General features: G+C 36.3%; 1 protein-coding gene across 8 annotated transcripts in view; it reads right to left on the bottom strand.

Moving 5' to 3' along the window:
• EDEM3 (ER degradation enhancing alpha-mannosidase like protein 3) overlaps nt 1–19677 on the bottom strand; it is a 70914-nt gene that overhangs the window by 8953 nt on the left and 42284 nt on the right. The window contains exons 10-20 of one of the 8 annotated variants that reach the window (XM_043568767.1): nt 19383–19508; nt 19094–19177; nt 17134–17217; nt 16468–16592; nt 10545–10710; nt 10142–10296; nt 9121–9217; nt 6857–7048; nt 5357–5522; nt 1987–2172; nt 646–693 (exon numbers count right to left, since the gene is read on the bottom strand). In XM_043568767.1, the coding sequence (XP_043424702.1) occupies nt 646–693; nt 1987–2172; nt 5357–5522; nt 6857–7048; nt 9121–9217; nt 10142–10296; nt 10545–10710; nt 16468–16592; nt 17134–17217; nt 19094–19177; nt 19383–19508 (1429 nt within the window). Of the gene's footprint in view, nt 1–645; nt 694–1986; nt 2173–5356; nt 5523–6856; nt 7049–9063; nt 9221–10141; nt 10297–10544; nt 10711–16467; nt 16593–17133; nt 17218–19093; nt 19178–19382; nt 19509–19677 lie in introns of all 8 variants that reach the window. The other 7 variants (XM_043568763.1, XM_043568766.1, XM_043568764.1 and 4 more) reach the window with 7 other exon arrangements.

Below are 19677 nucleotides of genomic sequence, written 5' to 3'. Positions count from 1 at the left end.
TACTTTATAAATTAAACTTTATTACAGGTATGTATGCATAGGAAAACATGGCAAATATACAGATCGATATACTATCCAGTTTCAGGCATCCACTGGGGGGTCTTGGAACATATCTCCCACAGATGGGGGGGGCGCTACCTATAGAATTTATCTTTTCTCACATTCTTTCTCTAGTATGGGAAGCACATGCTTTGCTATGATCTTGTAGTCCTAATCCCATGTACTCCTACACACATACACATTTCTAAAACAAAGTCGATATTTTACATACTTTATACTGTATTCAAATAAAAGTGATCAAAAGTAACACATGCCAAAACAACGTCTTTGTTAGACTGACTCTTGCATTGACATGGACTAGCGAATTCATCTATTATATGGATATATAATTCACAGGATTTGTTATGACAGGATTGAAAAAGAATTATTATCTTGGGACAGCTGACTAGACATGAAAATAATCTAATCACATTAAACAAGATAATTATCATGATATCCACTGAAACACAATTATATATATATATATATATATTTATATATATATATATATATATATTTGCATTTGCGTGTGTGTGGATATATACACGTACACAAATACATATATACATATATATAATTTAAGGCTTATTAATGCAAGATACTTACTACTGTTAATAATGTAGCTTGGAATCATTTTACCTTTTAATATTGCTGCTGAAATTCCAATGGTAGCACAAAATGGGGGGAGAAAAGCAAAGGCATTAAAGACTTATATGGAATAATAATTTGCCTGTGTTTGATGTGCATAAATGCATATACATAGGAAAGAGTTGAGCAAAAGGACTTGGGGAAATAAAATCACAAACACAGGAGGATTTAAGATTAGAAATCCTTTCTATTCTGTTGTTCCCAACTCTACATCCTTATGTACATATGTCCTACTCCGTTGTTCTTAAATAGTTGACACTTGAAAGGATCTCAAAGAAGAATAAAGCACTATAAGAATGAGAAGACAAGACAAAACAACACTGACTTGGCTAGCACTAGGTTATAGCTAACCTTTTTTTTTTTTTTTTTTTTACTGTTTCACCTGGAAGTTACACTGAATTGAATCAGTTTCCTACATATCTGTGAAACAAACATCCCAGGGGATTCAACAACCTGCACCAATTACACAACTTTAGCCATTTACAGGTAATGGGAGAAATAGAGTTCTCCCTCCAGGCTCCTCCAGTAGATCAGGAGGTGCGGCTACCATAAGCACGATGGTAGTAGTCTATGTCTGATGGTTCACTTTCCCTCATTTCTCCACTATCCCAGGATGTGAAATACAAGAGGATACCAGTAATACCTGCCATTTATACAATAATTTGGGTTTCGAATAGCTTTCAAATAACTAACAAACATTGTGGCCTATAGAGGACTATATATTATTGTGAATTAAGGCATGCTGCCTTGTTCTTCAGACATCACTTATATCTCTTATAACTTATAAATCCCTATGTGATAAACCTACACCTCAGTGGGTAGAAGCTGCTAGATTTGTACTGCCTTCAACAAGACAGTGGTCATTTGATTATTGGTGGCCTGCTGAAACCTAACTACTAATATACTGTATACAATACCACTCGATACAATCTCTTTTTATTCCTTATAAAAGAAATGTAAGATCTAGTATCAGCAGAACTGAATGGTGAACATGTGTGGATATTTAAATTGACTTTCTTGATATATTCCCCCGTATGTTTATCACTGGGCAGGACCATAGCAAAAATGATAAATTACATGTAAAATACATTATTCTGAAAGCATCCTAAGTCAGCAAACAAAGCAAAGTAAATGTTTTGCAACTCTTATTTCCAAAAGAAAAATATATTTTGAAAGCATCTTCTTTTTAACTTCTTTTACCAGTGCACCAAAAATAACTTTCTATAACTCATTTTTGTTATCAAACTAGTAAAACTAATGCTAAGCTACATCAAAAACAAGGATTTTTTTTACCCTTACCTCTATCTTTTGCTTTGTCAGAAAGGAGCACCTCCACCTCCTCATATTCCCGGATGGCATCCAGTATGATACTTCCTTCTTTACTAAATAAGAATAGCATGGGGATCTTGATGTCATCTGTGTCCTTCCCATCACCTGCCATCTGGAACAGAGGGGCAGTATCACTGCTGCTCCCCTCATTGTCATCTAGCAGAAAATGAATACAGCAAACATAAAAACATCTGTCCATTAAGAAGATCTACAGACAAAACTTTACGTTTTTTTTCCCTGTTGGCAGCATTTATTTTATGCATCAAGAATCATAAAAATGAACATACTTGGGGCTCACTAATTCCACTCCTAGAAATTTATCCTGAGGAAAGAACTCAAAAGAAGCAAAATGATTTACTCCCAAAGTAGTTTACTGGAGTGCTACTTATAATTGTGAACAACTGTGAACTATTGTAAGTAAATTATAATTAAGTACTTGATGGGACACCCAGGAAAACAGATTATTATTACTGCATGAAAAAAGTAGAACTCAAAATTCTATGATTATGACTAAAAACTTCCATATGCTTATGAAAAGCCTTGGATTTTTCACTCAAAGACTTGGATTACAATGATAGAACTATGAATGAAATTTTATTGTTGCTTAAGATTTCCTTTAATGGCATTTACCAAACTACCTATTGGTAGTTCTTTTTTATATACTGCTCACAAAGAAGAATTATGATAGTCGTTTTCGCTCTGTAAGTTGAGGTGACCATTACTGTTAGTTTACATTGGTTAGCTAACCGCAGTAGGACTGCTCAATACTGTTTGACCACGGGGCCGGCCATGTCCACCTCTAACTGCACACGCCAGGTGAAGAACCTCCCTGTCCCTTCTCAGAGAGCTTGCCCTGAGGACCCACCTCCTTAGCAATAACTGACTAGACAAGCATGGCCACCTGGCAGTCTCTCTGGAGGACCTAGAAGTGGCACACAGAATGACTGCTCCGGTTAGCAGTGGGTAGTGATCTAGTAAAATAACAGACTCATGGTTGAGGCTGCAATTTTACAATGACTTCTTGGAACTAATGGGCAAAGAGGGAACAAGCTGGTGAGAAGCTGGAGAGTGAAGCAGAACTGCAAAGAGATGCAGAGAAGAGAGTCTAGGAAGACCCAGAGATAAGAGACAGACAGATGTGAAAAATGCTACTTAAAAAAATCATGGTTCCTGATGATTTTTGCTCAGTTGAACTTCTTTCGTGTTCAATTAAAATAACCCAGTCCCATGTAGTAAACAAACTTTCCATCTTAAACCAGTTTAATCAATTACTGTCTCTTGCAGACAAATGATTATTCTAAGATAATTTTTACTTCTAGTACTTGCGGTAAAAAACTTAGTCTTAATTATTAGCTCATTCATTTACAATTAAAACTAGAAAAAACAAAATACTTCATCAGAAACAAAAAAACATAGGAAAAAGAAATTATAATACAAGAAAGCTTCCTTTTAAAAATTAAATTTTCTGAGAATAAAGATCATTGCCTCTTGTTTACCCACAGAACTCAGTAGAGGATTCTGCTACTAATAACTACTAAAGACAACATTTGACTTGACAAACCTCGCAGAGTAGAGAATACCACAAGAGTCACACTTTATAGGGAAAATGGTAACTATTCCACTTATGTTCCAGACTTTACTTTTTATATTTTAAAGTCTTGGTGAAGAGGTGTTCAAAGTGACAGTGATGACAAGCATTAAATTCTTCAATAAAAGATATCTCTGTGTGGAAAATAACTAAGGATAGAGAGATGATTTGAGCGGAGCATCAGCAACCTGTTTCTGTAATTGGCCAGAAAGTGAATGTTTTGGACTATGCAGTTCTCTACTCCATTACTGTGGCTCAAAAGTAGGCACAGACAGGAGCGCCTGGGTGGCTCAGTTAGTTAAGTGTCCAGCTTCAGCTCAGGTCATGATCTCGCGGTTCCTGAGTTCGAGCCCCACATCGGGCTCTGTGCTGACAGCTCAGAGCCTGGAGCCTGCTCTGTATTCTGTGTCTCCCTCTCTCTCTGTCCCTCCTGGCTTGTGCGTGCGCACATGCTCGCTCTCTCTCAAAAATAAAAAAACATTAAAAAAATTTTAAAGTAGGCATAGACAATAAATAATTTTTTTTCATTGAAAGAAATCCTAATATTTTATTTTAAACGTCATAAATTATTTTCATTAAAATGAACCTTAACATATATTTTTATGTTTTATTTATTTATTTATTTTCAGAGAGAGAAAGAGAGCACACATGCAAGGCGGGGGGGGGGGGGGGGCAGAGAGAAAATCCTAAGCAGGCTCCACACCAGAAGTGCAAAGCCTGACGTGGGGCTCGAACCCACGAACCGTGATATCATGACCTGAGCTGAAACTAAGAGTCAGATGTTTAACTGACTGAGCCATTCAGGAGCCCCTAAATCCTAATATCTTATTTTAAATGTCTTTTTATTTATCTTGAATTCAAAAAGGAAATCTATTCTAATAAGAAAGAAAAAATTCAAAAATAGATCTCCCCTGTGAGAAACACTATAAAAACTTAACTTCATAATTAGGATGTGACCTCAGGTCTTCTAGTTCTGAATATAAACTATTTACTTATAGTGTCAAAATGCATATTTTCCCTGACAGTCACAGACTGCCTGTTATAAGTGATTTTCTATGAAAAATAAAAAAGCAGAACACACTGGTTGAAATGCAGAGGTAAAATGATTTGAGTTTGTAATTTCAGTGGAAAAAGACCCAAGAAAATAAAAATTTGCTAGCAATTAGTACTTATACCTATGGTATGTAAGCCCTTATGCTAAGAAATTTTATGTATTGTCTTCAAACCTTACAACCACCTAAAAGATATTTATTAACATTTTCACTGGAGCTTAAAAAAAAATTCTATTGAATAAACTGATAAACTAAAGCTGGGCCAAGGCCAAGGTTACACCATGATCTTGTGGCAGAGCCAGGAACCGTTCCCCCATGTATTTGACTCCAAACCCTGCAACTTTGTGGAGGAATGAGTATTTTTAATGGCTCCCCACTGGAGATGACAGGGTGTAATTCTTGCCTTTAAGGGGCTTTGGATCTCAAAGCACATTTTTTATCCATAGTGTTGGGTGCTTTGGGGTACCCTGCCTTCACACACACTTTCACTGGCATTAATATACAGAAACCTAAATCTAGACTTTCAAAAAAGATACAAGATACATAGAAATTATTAAGAGTGTCACTGGATTACCCATCCATTACACTGACTAGTGAAGTAAAAATAATATGATGAATTCCAATAAAATTTTGAAAAATACAAGGAAAAAGTCCTAAAAATCATCTCCTCCTCAACACAACGGCACAGAGGATTACTCACCAATAACAATGCCACCAATGGCACCAGCATTCTGAATGTTGCGTGCCTTTTCTGCAAACATGCACTGTCCTCTTTGTATCAAAGCGATTTTTCCCATCACTGCCTCGGGGTTAGTAAGCTCTGAACAACCATTGTATGGTTTACTGCTTGCAACAAATCCTCTCGTCTGTCAGAAATAAAAGTAACTTAAATATTCCTTTATCTTCTCAAATCACTCACTATCTAGAGTTTTAAATAAGCCTTATTTCTTTTCTAATGATAACACATCCAATATATAAATTTTTGTTTTGAACATTTTGCATATCATATAGTACCCAACTGACATTTTGCTGTGCTCTGCAGTTTATAAAGCATTTTTACATAAATGACTAAATCTGATCTTTATAAAAACTCTAAGAAAAATAATACAGATGATATTTCCATTTTACATATGGGGAAACAGACTCAGTTTACCTAGTATGCTCAAAGACACAATGTTAGTGAGTGGTAAAGTTGGAATATGTAAATCTGTAGGCAGTTTCACTATGTACCCACACCCACAATTAAAATAGCTGGTAACCATTTTTAAATCATCACTGGTAGCCAGAAAAAATTTTGAAAGAGGAAAAAATTGGATTTGGTCTACATGAATCTGTAAGCAGTTCTTCTTCTTAGAAAAATTAAATCCACTAGAGAACTGACTTTAAAGATGCTAAAATTAAGATGTTTTAATATCCCTCTCTTAGAACATAAACTCCATGAGGGCATGGATCTTCATTGGCTTTGTAAACTTGATATACAGCAAACATCTAATAAAACAGTGCCTAGAATATAGTAGGGACTCAATAAAGAGGTGCTGAAATGGATGAGTCAATCCACAAACCTATATACCTTTAAAATACACATATAAAAATGGCCTAAATTAGGGGTAATGGAGTTCAAAGACCATTGGCTTTAGATGGTCAGGCTACTTGGGTCTGGTCCCAACTCTGCAACCAATTAGATACACTTGTGCACTGTTTAGCAATGCAGGTCTTTGTTTCCTGTGTTAAAACTAAGGGGATGGGCTAGCTTAGTGGTCTTCCTATTGGCCTGGTGGGACCTCAGCATCACTCTCCATAGCCACTTGGGCCAAAACACCTCTGCTTTTAGAGCTGTTCTCTACGTTAAGGCTCCAAGTTAGCTTATTGTTCAACAAAAGGTTCTAGTAGTGGTTAGAAAGTCCCAAAACCCATTGTTAGATAATTTAAAGATACTAAATTAGAGAACAGGCCAAGAAATGGACAGTATCTAAACAATATTTTAAGTAAAATCCTATAAGTATGTTGTATACATAAATTATGACTCAAAATTTTCAAGATATGTTTTTAACTTTAATCTTCTTTAATGTGGGAGAGTGAATATTTAGGTTTTAATAAATTAAATATTTAGGTTTAATAAATTAGAGCAACTAAGAAATTAGATAATACTTACACAATACTTTAACTTCAATTTCAACAAGTACATTGTAAGTGTACACACCTCTTTATGTTTAGACAGATCTAGCCCAAACTGAGCTGGTCCAGCAGTCAACACTACCCTGCCAAAAAATGGGTGGGAAACAATCTGTACAGCTCGTGGAGGTAGCTGCTGTTCTTTCTGTTGCTGACTTGACAGTTCAATCATCTCCTGCATGAACCTCAACCCATCTTCAGCATCAATTGAACTAGCAGCCTAGGAAAAAAACAAATTCATTTTATCCTTTCCTTATGAAAACTTTCAACTTTCTGATTTCTTAAATACTACTACAATAATTTTCCCTTTCAGTTTTGGTCCCTATCAAATATTTTATGGCTTTTTTTTGTCCTCAAAAATATTACTTCTGGAAATATTTTCTGAAAGTAAATTTATAATCTTTATCAATGTCTCTTTCACTGTTCTACAAACCACTGATACAAATGGGAGTATTCCACCAAATGCTCAAATGCTAATACTATGCTTGATTTCTCCCCACTGCTTCCTCTTTATAGAAATAAACCTCATACCTGACCCACACTTCGCTTCTTTGGAATTACAAACCAACAACCAGATTAAATTCAAAATATATGTATCAGGCATCTATTAGTGTTGGGCTCCAGCACTTCACTAGGAAGTGGGGAGATAGTCTTTCACTTTAAGAAGTTTGTATCCAGAGGAGACAGACATGTAAAATTACCTATGATAAAATTCTCCAGTGGGAAAGTAGACTAGCAGCACAGACAAGGGAATGATTGATTCTGCCAGTGTGGATCTGGGAAATATTTAGAATGACAAGTGAATTGAGTCTTAACAGAGGAAAAGCTAAAGAATGCCTGACTATGGTAGAAAGAAGGTGGATTCCTGAGACTGTACAGGAAAAGCCATTTGGATTTGACAGGAGTCAGAGGATGAAAGAAAACAGAGAGGGTTGGGACACAGAGACAAGTTCAAGCCTATCTTGATATGTCCAGTTTCGGCGACTTAGGAGAATGATGTTAGGGTCTACTGAGACGGACAACAAAAAGGAAAAGAGATGGACTGAGGTGGGGACAGGAAGAGATAATTAAATCAGGTTTGGACAGATTGAGACGGAGATGCAGACACGTATGACAGGCAGACTAAAGCTGAATTAGGAGTCAGGGTTACCTATGTGTATCTAAGAAATCATGTGTACAAAGACGACAGCTGAACTTGTAGAAACGGAGGAGACTGCTGAAGAAGAGTATAGAGAGAAAAGGGTATGATCCAGGTTCTTTGGCAGTGCCTACGTTGAGTGGTTGTACCAAAAAAGGAGAGCTCCAAAGGAATCCACAAAGCAAAGAACAGAAAAGTAGGAAAGATGTATGTTGCTGGAATGCCCTGGAAGCCAAGAAAGGGATAGGTTTTAAAAAGAGGTCAGTCAACAGTTACAGAAAAATTCAATCAAGTAAGGATTAAGAGGCCATTGGGTGGTAATTATGTCATTGGTGGCATAAGTAAAAGTAATGTAGTTAGAGATGTCACTCCCACTACTGAGAAGTGACAGTAAGTGAAACATAAGGAAGTGGATAGAATACTCTTTGAGGAAGGATGGATGTGACAACAGAGATGAAACAGAATTCCGAGACAGAAACTAAGGTTGTGGGAAGGCTGAATTTGAGGGATACCTGGTATGGATCCAGGTTGAAATTATTTAGCAAACTATGTAGTTTTCTCAGAATCAATATACTAATAAGCTGGGTAATTAAAAGGCCTCATGTTATGAAAGCTTTTCCAGCACAAAAACAATAGAATTTTCCCAAAAGGGAAATTTGTTATCTTTCCTAGGCATAGACATGTACATGCAACTTTTGATTTCCATAACGAATAAAATACTTAGATTCAGGAATGTTTTGGAAACTAAAATACTGTAAACTACAGAGATATTAAAACTAATTATTAGCTTTTAAGATTATGCTCTAAATTATGGAAAGACAAGGGGCTGAAAAACAGAAAAATTTGGATTTGAGCCCTACATTTGACTATACCAATTTAAGCAAACTACCTAACCTTTTTGTGATTTAATTGATCTAGCCTATGAAAGGGTTGAATTACATGGCTTTCCAAGATACCTCTCCAAGTCCTAAAATTCTAGAATGATTCTCTAAATCATCTATTAAAAGCTTTTAGAAAGCCAAATGTCATTATCTTATTCAAGCTAATGAGACCACAGAGGGCAGAGATGGTATCTAATTAGTACAGCAATGGCTTACTTGGATTGCATGTTGAACCAACTGGACTCTCCCATCTTTGAGGTGAATCAAACTCACCCCCATCTTCTTCAAGATTTCTAAATGTTCAGGGTTAGTGGCCATGAAATCTCGGGCTCTCAGAGGGGGTTTAGCTCCACTCCTGAAACTCTCCTCTCTGCTAAAAGTAATTACAGACAAGGTTTAAAAAACTACAAATCAGAACTGGGGAAAAACAGAAGGCAAATAAAAATAATTGTAGGTATTTGCAAAATTGCTAGTTATAGAACTAGTGAAACTGGAAAAAACTGGAAACAATTATTTTCCCATATATTACTTAGGTTATTAAGTGGTATAACTCTCAAATATTTTACAATTATCAAAGCATGTATATTATCTGCAGGACTGTCTTAGTCAACAGCCTTATAAACTATTTGAAGGTACAGGATAGATCGGCTTGGGGATTTGTTATTACCGATTTCTCCCTTGAAAAACAGACTTTTCTCCCAATATTTTAAAAGTAAAACAATACTTCTATCAGTGAGTAACAATACTCAAAAATTTTTTTTAATTTATTAATGGCTTTTCAATGTAACTATTTGGGAAAAAATGAACTCATTAAGCCAAAAAAATTTATTTAAAAATCAAGAATAAGTACTTCATCAAAAAATACAATCAATTAAAACAAAATCTATACTTTCCTTATGTAGAAAACACAGTTAAAGGAAAAATATTTTTTAAGTATTTTCTACATATACAAGACATGTGGAAATGTCTGATGGAACTATTCTGGGTAAAAATGAACTACAGAAGTTAAAAACTACTATATGCCACCCACTGACCATTAATACTTAGTTCATTAAACAAAAGATACACCATAATACATTTCCGTAAGAAAATTTCCATAAGAAAAAGACATTACTGCAGAATAAACTTTTTCATATAACTTTACCAATGAATAACTTTTAATTACTGGTAACTATATGCTTCAATATTTTTGGTCTAAGTAAACGTCTTTTTGGCTGTTACATGTTCCTTACATTCTCTATCATTTACGAACAATTAACTTTAATATTAACAAATATAAAATAATACATCTTACACTCTGATGATGCCTCTAGGACAGCTCTTATCCACCACATTTTTCAAGGGTTCACGAATGCTCTGAGCATACAACGGATCATTAGGGAAGAGAATCTGAGTGTTTGGACAAGTCCAATCAAAATTACTGTCATCCAGTTCTGTATATTCTGAAGTCTACAATATAAAAGAATGTTATGTAAATAAAAATAATTATTTTACTTAACATTACAGCTTGTTCAAATGAAACATTAAATGAAATATAAGAATATATAGGATGCAATCAAGGAGACAAAGAAAATATCAAGTGTACTTTTCCTCCTACCATACATATATTTATTGAATTCTATGCACAGATTACTTTTCACTTGGAAAAATAAACACATAAAAGACAATAAAACATTTAATTAAAAAACATAACCTACTGTATTCTTCTTAGAGATGCTTTGATTTGTAGTAGAGAGCCAAAGAGGTAACAGATGAGCTTCTGTTGTAAAGATGTAATCTTCTATGTCAAAGATAATGTCTTCTTTATCGGCAAATAACAGGTAAAGATATTTAAACATCTCAGCCAAGAAGAAAGAATCCATTCTAAAATAAAAGGTCATAATTAAATCTTAGAACATAAAAATATTCAAATACCAACTATCTGAAAGCCAAAGAGTCAAGGTCAATAAACATGTCTATATCAATTTAGATGTCCAAAGTACTACAGAATCCATCTATCCCCCGGTGGTAATAGTCTTGACTCCAAGCATATTCCAAGGAAATGACAAAGACCAGAGGGACTGCCTACCACACAGGCACACTAAATCTTGTCAATGGTGCAGACAAGATTTTCCTATTGGCCTTCCAATGAAGGAGAGTTTTCCATTTCTTCTACAGAGAAGCAACAAGAGGGAGGTAATGCAGATGAAACTTTACTAGTAAGAGCCATACAAGAATTGTCAATTAATATTAATTAAATTGGATAAAGTAATACAATTTTGATGGAGTTCATGATGTAGACACTTAAGTTATATACAAGAAGGTTTTAAGGTAAAGGAAATCATTTCTAAAAAATTACAAGAAAAAAGTACAACACAAAATCACAGGGACTATGATTCTAACTGTAAATATTTAAATACCTGTCAAGAAGGGAATATAGAACAAAGGGAATAAAAATATAAATATATATGACTTTACAAATGATTCAATGTTATAATGTTTTAATAAACATTTTAAAGAAAAGCTTTTAATAAAATCAAAAGTGGCAGAAAAAGCACAGCTGTTAGATGTAGTTACAGTAACATGAAATTTCATTACATTTACTACCTCCCAAAGAGTCCTAGGTTTTGGTGGTAATAACTTGTGGCTTACTGGACAGATGACATAGTTTTACATCTCCTGCCAAGCACAAGTCCTGGCACACAGTAGGCACTCAATAAACGTTTACTAAATCAAATGAAACTTTTAGCAGTATTACAAAAAGAATGAACTAGAGAGGCAATGGAACACAGTGATAAGAACACAGGCTCTGGAAAAAGAAAAGGCCTTGCACTGACTAGCTGTGTAATCATGGGGATATTATATAAGGACTGTGAGTTTCAGTTTATTTTTTTGTAAAGGACATAACAATACCTGCCTAACATTGGGGTGAGGACTAAATGAGATACTCTAAGTCCATTATTTAGCATAGCACCTGGCATATGTATAAGCTCAGAACACAGCTATCATTTTTCCTACACATCAATGATGTTTCATTTTTAAAAAAAATTTTTTTTTTCAACGTTTATTTATTTTTGGGACAGAGAGAGACAGAGCATGAACAGGGGAGGGGCAGAGAGAGAGGGAGACACAGAATCGGAAACAGGCTCCAGGCTCTGAGCCATCTGCCCAGAGCCCGACGCGGGGCTCAAACTCACGGACCGCGAGATCATGACCTGGCTGAAGTCGGACGCTTAACCGACTGCGCCACCTAGGCGCCCCAATGATGTTTCATTTTTGGATGACTTTCATTACTCACCTGTAATGTCACAAAAATTTTTGAACATTTTGTAGTTAATCTTTTCAGAATAGATAAAACATGCCCTGTCAACCTGCAATATACTTATGATAATGGAGAGTTACCATCATGAAAAAATGTTAGCTTGAGAAGTATAGACTGATGAACACAGTGTTAACTTGTGGTGAATTGTAGAACTGATTATGAAACAAATGATTTGGAAACATTTAGAAAAGAATGGAGACATGATAGATCACTACAGTATGAGTTGGGTAAAGCTAGCAAACTGGGTATCTTATCATATAATCTCATTTGTATTAAAAAATCATTGGGGTGCCTGGGTGGCTCAGTCAGTTAAGCATCCGACTCTTGATTTCAGTTCAGGTCATGATCTCACACAGTTCATGAGTCCGAGCCCCACGTTGGCCTCTGTGCTGACAGCACAGAGCCTGCTTGGGATTCATCCCCTTCTCTTTGTATCTTTCTCAAATATAAATAAAAATAAAAGTAAAAAAAAAAAAAACCCCAGAAATGCAAACATATATGCAATAAAACTGTCTGGAAGACTGTTTATCAAATTGCCAACAATGGTTATCTTAGGGCTGGCAAGTAAGGCAAGTGTCTTAGCAAAGATTTTCATATTATTTTTTTTTTAATTTTCTTTTTACATTTATTTAGTTTTGAGAGACAAAGAGAGACAGCGTGAGCAGGGGAGGGGCAAAGAGAGAGGGAGACACAGAATCAGAAGCAGGCTCCAGGCTCCGAGCTGTCAGCACAGAGCCTGATGTGGGGCCCAAACCCACGAACCGTGAGATCATGACCTGAGCCAAAGTCGGATGCTTAACTGACTGAGCCATGCAGGCGCCCCTTGATTTCAGTTCAGGTCATGATCTCACACAGTTCATGAGTTCGAGCCCCAGGCTGGGCTTTGCACTGACAGCATGGAGCCTGCTTGGGATTCGTCTCCTTCTCTTTCTTTGTATCTTTCTCAAATATAAATAAAAATAACAGTAAAAAAAAACAAACAAAAAACAAATGCAAACATACATGCAATAAAACCGTCTGGAAGACTATCAAATTGCCAACCGTGGTTATCTTAGGGTGGGCATGTAGGGGAAGTGTCTTAGCGAAGATTTTCATATTATTTTTGCATTTAAATTCTTTCCAGTGATCATTATTATAAAGAAAATACAGATAGTCCCATTCTGAAAATTGTGTGTGTGTGTGTGTGTGTGTGTGCGCGCGCGCGTGTGTACATGGGCGCAGGGACACTGGTGAGCCAGGTGACAGCACTGGTAGATCTGTAAAGGAATAAGCAACCAAATGCAAAGAGCTTGTAACCTGCAAACTCTCAAGTTCCACACCATAAGGTACACTGGTTTTGGTCCTAACCAGAATTCTTCCTGGCAATTTAGATGGAAATTTTCTAAGGTACGCTTCAACTGCAGCCCACTGAACTTAGGTAATATGTTAGATGACTAAGATGAGATTCAAGCTCTCTTTTAGGTCTAGAAACACATACACATACACACACCCCAACAAAACCAAATTTTGCTGAGGTAAGTATAAAGTTCTAAGTTTACACTAAAGAAAAAAAATCATTTACTCAAAAGTAGGGTGGAGAATACCCATTTGTCAGCAGGCCACAAGTAACTGAGGTCAATTGGCTACAAGTTCACCGTGAGGTGAATATAATAAAGCTGCTAAAAAATCTAAAGCACATCTAATAACACAGAATGATGAGGATTAGTACTTCTCAACCTTTCGTTCGGCCAACTGCCTAAAAGATCCAATGCTGTCCTCAATGCTGTCATGAGGAACAGAGTTGATGAAGCAGTGATCCTCAATTGAATAGAGGGTGTAAACCCATCAGCCCCTCAGAAAATTAGCAACCTTACAACTGTTCTTAACAGTGATGTTTTTGCCAGGCACATCTTAAGTGTGATTAATTCTGGACTTGTTATTTTAAGAGATACTCTACATTTTGGAATATGAAATCAGATTAGGGCAAAGGCAGTGGTAAAAGGTCTAGAAACAACGTCATGTAAGGAATATTCACTGGGGAAAAAAAGAAGAATGTTAAATTTAGAAAACTAGAACTCTCGGGGCGCCTGGGTGGCGCAGTCGGTTAAGCGTCCGACTTCAGCCAGGTCACGATCTCGCGGTCCGTGAGTTCGAGCCCCGCGTCAGGCTCTGGGCTGATGGCTCAGAGCCTGGAGCCTGTTTCCGATTCTGTGTCTCCCTCTCTCTCTGCCCCTACCCCATTCATGCTCTGTCTCTCTCTGTCCCAAAAATAAAAATAAACGTTGAAAAAAAAAATTAAAAAAAAAAAAAAAGAAAACTAGAACTCTCTCAACAGGATATATCATGTCTTCCTCTGTAATTCTTCAACCTGTTACCCCTTTTTTCCACCACAGCACAAATCACATGTTTGCAATTATGTCTTTATACACCTATCTTCTCCACTAACTGTTAAGTCATGGGAGGGCAGGAATTGATTCTAATTTCTTTTTCCATCCCCACACCTAAGTGTGGTGCCTGGCATAAAGAAGGTATTTAATTATTGTTCCTTGAATGAACTGCCAGAATAGCATGGTGTTCAAGAGCTTCGTGTTCTTAGAGTTCAAGTATTGATGGGAATCTGGACTTAACTTTACTAATGTGTGACCTTAGGTAAGTTCCCCAATTTCTCTGTGCCTCAGCTTCTTCATCTATAAAATGAAGATTATAGTAGAAATTACACTTCAGAGAGTTCAAGATCAAATGAGTTAAACACAGAAAGTGCTTAATCAGAAGCTTAATCAAAGTGCCTGGGTGGCTCAGTTGGTTAAGCATCCAACTCTTGATATCAGCTCAAGTCATGATCTCACGGTTGTGAGATCGAGTCCTGCACTGGGGCTCCATGCTCAGTGAGGAGCCTGCCTGGGATTCTTGCTCCCTCTCCACGCCCCCGCTGTGCTTGCATACCATCTCTCACTCTCTCTCAAAAAAAAAAAAAAAAAAAAAAAAGAGCACCCAGAAGGTGGGAAGCAGTGAATAAATGTTAAAAACAAATACACAGCCTATTTGCTTTCATTTCTTGCTGGTATCTGCATGCCAGTTTCTAAAAACCTAACCAGTTTTCATCAGCTATGATCAGGGAAGTAGGTCCCAAGCCTCATTAATTTTTTTTTTTAATTTTTTTTTTTCAACGTTTTTTATTTATTTTTGGGACAGAGAGAGACAGGGCATGAACGGGGGAGGGGCAGAGAGAGAGGGAGACACAGAATCGGAAACAGGCTCCAGGCTCTGAGCCATCAGCCCAGAGCCTGACACGGGGCTCGAACTCACGGACCGCGAGATCGTGACCTGGCTGAAGTCGGACGCTTAACCGACTGCGCCACCCAGGCGCCCCAGCCTCATTAATTATTATCTAAATACTCGGAGTGAAGGACTAAGGGATAACTCCGAGTAGATGACGAGTGCTGTGTCTCACCTGCCTCTAGTCCCTCTGCCTCAAAGTCCTTTTAGTACTTCTTCCTAACCCTTGTTCATCCTTCAAGATACAAGAACCTCCAGTGGTCTTCCAGTGACCGTCACATCCCAATTTGCATTTCATGTCCCTTTAATGTTTCACAGCACTTACACAATGTTTTAAAATTTATTTACCCATCCATTCTCAGTGATTCAAAGATGGAAAAGACATGTTTTCCTATCTTTAATCCTCAAAAACTAGTATAACTCTGGCATATAAGACACCTCATAAATGCCTATGGAATGAACATTTGCTAACCAAATAAACTTTAGTGTTCATTAGAAATGTGTTGCTATGTTCTGGACAGTTAAAATAACTGGAATGTTAGTGACTATCACAGTAACCAAAGTATGCTTTTTATAGCTTATTTCATGCCATCTACATCTATCAGTAACCAATGAAACAGAAACTGCCAGTGGTCTTCCCTAGCCTCCAAACCGGCAACAGAATAAGAATATACATTAACCACGATACTACTTTGAGGAATTCTTGACATATATCATAATTCAGATCATTAATCATCCTGGTAACAGTTTTTATATTATGTAAACTGTCAGAAATTAACACAGAACACCCCGTTTCTAATACTTTCTGATATTTAATAATCATTTGTTCATCTGTGTAAAAATCATTTGAGCACCTACTATATGCCAGGCACTATGATAAAAATACAAACTTTTCAAACAATTTTAAATCAGCCTATTCAAGAGAGTTTAGAAATTAAACACGACGAACTAAGTTTTGCATCTTCAAATACCTTTTGTAAAGCGTATCTTAATTCTACCTAAGAGTCCTATTTTGTGTTGCTGTAAGTTACCCTGAGGAAAGGGAATGTTAGGAATTGTTTTACCTGTCCTCATGACTTCCAGTACGAACATCCTTCATGGCAGCAAATCCGCAAGGCACTCTAGCATATTTATTTAAATTTTCAATAAGTGTTTTCCCTACTTCAAGGTAGTAAGGATCTCCTGTAGCCTATTAAAAAGGAGAATATATGTATACATATATATAGCTTATATATTACCATACACCCACTCATTTATCAGATATTTATTGAGTACCTACTAGGTGCTTAGGCATTGTATCAGGCACTGGAACACAGGTTACATAGAACTTAGCTCTGAAAATAAGCCATGGATCTGCTTTATGGAATTTCTTAAACACACAACTGGAAAGCTGTCCAACTATATATCTCAACCCTTAGATAAAATTTTTAATGCCCAGAAAGGTGGCCTGATTAAAGAAAGGTAAGAGACATGCTTTAGAAAGCAGCTCTCAAATATAAAACTCTATATAGAAATGTTTATACAAGTATTTTGAAAAGACAAAAAACTTAGATGTCAATTCTTACATCTTTCAGTAACTATGGACTAGATGAATGAAAACTGTAACATATCCAATCATTATAACATTAAACAAGCAGTCTGAAAACCCAATTACTATTATAAGATAGTGAGATACCCAACACAAAATGGGTGTTAAACAGCAAACAAAAAAAAGAGGTAAAATAGCTTACTTTGTACAAGAAGTAGGTACTTTCTGCAAATTCTGGTCTTAAAGGATGTTGAGCCCAATGTACCCTGAAATCTGTCGTAAATGCCTGGACAAAACAACATACAAATAGGTACAGTAATGTGAGTTAAAAAATAAACAAGTGACTCCAGAGTATATAATAGCACATGAATTAGACCACAAACAATTTAAAAATAATTAAAATACTGATAACTTTCATCTACAAAATGAAAATTTTCATCACTTAAAATCCCAATTCATTTTTGGTAAGGTGCTATTTTTACCAATTAAATGTAATTATTTTTGTAAATGATCATTCTGGCTATTAGGAAGCTTAGAGAAAACTATGAAACTCAATAATGCCACTACATGGGCCTTTGTGTTTTCTTTTTCCTTATCTCCATTTTCCCCTCTTAAGTCCCTAGTTCTTATATTTCTATGTTGGCATTTTAGCATACACTTTCTTTTGTAACCTCAAATCCTCTGCAGAGTGAGACAGAGCATTAGTTAAAAACTACACTAGTCTCTTGGGGCGCCTGGGTGGCGCAGTCGGTTAAGTGTCCGACTTCAGCCAGGTCACGATCTCGCGGTCCGTGAGTTCGAGCCCCGTGTCAGGCTCTGGGCTGATGGCTCAGAGCCTGGAGCCTGTTTCTGATTCTGTGTCTCCCTCTCTCTCTGCCCCTCCCCCATTCATGCTCTGTCTCTCTCTGTCCCAAAAATAAATAAACGTTGAAAAAAAAAAAAAAAACTACACTAGTCTCACTTGAAATTATTCACTAACAGAGCCAACTGGTTAAAAAAAAAGATTAAGGGGAGCTTGGATGGCTCCATCAGTTGAGCATCCAACTTTGGCTCAGATCATGATCTCACATTCGTGTGTTCAAGCCCCGCATCAGGCTCTGTGCCGACAGCATAGAGCCTGGAGCCTTTGGATTCTGTCTCCCTGTCTCTCTCTGCCCCTCCCCTGCTTACACTCTGTTTCTGTCTCTCAAAAAAGAAAATAAAGTGTTAAAAAAAAGATTAAAATAAAACTAAAACTTTGTTTGTTAGCTTTTTTAAAAGTTTATTTTTAAAAGGGGGGAGGCAGAGAAAGAAGGGTAAGAGAATCCCAAGAAGGCTCCATGCTCAGTGTGGAGCCCGATGTAGGGCTCGATCTGAAAACCGTGAGATCATGACTTGAGCTGAAATCAAGAGTGGGATGCTTAACCAACTGAGCCACCCCAGCCCCCAAGACCAAAACCTTTGTGGGAACCAAATAAAACTTCATCTGGGTAAGACGTATTTAGTTGAAATGTCAGTTTATTCAGAGTGAATGCAAATTTTCTACAATGCACAGTCCTACTTACTTGAAGGCTAATATAACTATACTTTCTAAAACAAACACTTTAGGAATGCTCAGATATCCCACAGTGTAGGGAGTAAGCAGCGACAGAACAAGGTCACACATGAGTTTGAAAATTTTTAATGGTACATTTCTGGAAAGCCAAAATGTGTGCTATTAAAATCTTGCCATATCAAGCTAGAAATAATATTACTAATATATAAAAATCAGGCAGTCTATGTGATCAGCAAGAGTATGTTCAATGTCTATCATTTTCATAAAATAAGCTTTAGAAAATAAAGAGTAAAAAAAAGTCTCTCTAGCTGATGGATATATGTGAAAGTTAGAACTAGACAATGCATATCTAATAGCATGGATTAGAAAGGCTGAAAAATACTAAATTGGGTTTTTGGGTTTTTTTACACAAAAGTCCAGCATTACCTTAAACTTGAGTTCTTCTGGTGTATGAGAAAAAGGAAAAACATATATAACAGTTTATAAACCAAATATAAATGGATATACTATTTAACCGGGAAAAAACAGAAAAAGAGAATAAACCAACCCTGAAGATGACACTTGGTACGTTATTAAATTAGCAAGTTACAGTATATATAAATTAGAATTCCAAAGATTATTTGCTTACCTCTGGTAGGAAATTGTGTTTTTTAATCACCTGATACAACATTTCATGAGTTTCAATGGCAGGTCTAATATCCCCCTTTAAGACCTAGAAGTCAACAATAACAACAAAATTACCTAATAAAATAGGAATTGATTTTATCTAGAGTCATTATATACATAGAAAAATGCACATTAATACATTTTAAAATGTGACTCCATTTTGGTAATTCCATTTTAGAGGTCACAAATGTACTTAGTCATTCTACGTTAATATTAAGAAAGTACAGTGTTTTGTTTTGGGGTTTTTTTACCTGCAAACCTGGAAAAAAGGCGAGCAAAGCATCCATCCAAGTCCGAGCATTGAGCATTGGCTTGTGGATATGCACATCAAGTAGAAGAGGTGGCTGGCTAATGTACCTCATTATGGCATCGTAATGCTAGAAGATCACAATACGTGTTCATGAAAGCAGATGAAAAAAGATGTACTACTCTAAAAACAGCATTTCGTTAAATCACGCTGTGAAGAAAGTAAAGCTGAATTTATATATAAATAAATTTACTAAGTAATTATGTAAATATTTAAGTTATTCTGTATGGGAATCTTTC

The sequence above is a fragment of the Prionailurus bengalensis genome, chromosome E4 (assembly GCF_016509475.1).
Source record: "Prionailurus bengalensis isolate Pbe53 chromosome E4, Fcat_Pben_1.1_paternal_pri, whole genome shotgun sequence".
NCBI lineage: Eukaryota > Metazoa > Chordata > Mammalia > Carnivora > Felidae > Prionailurus > Prionailurus bengalensis.
This window is presented reverse-complemented; position numbering and strand designations above follow the sequence as displayed.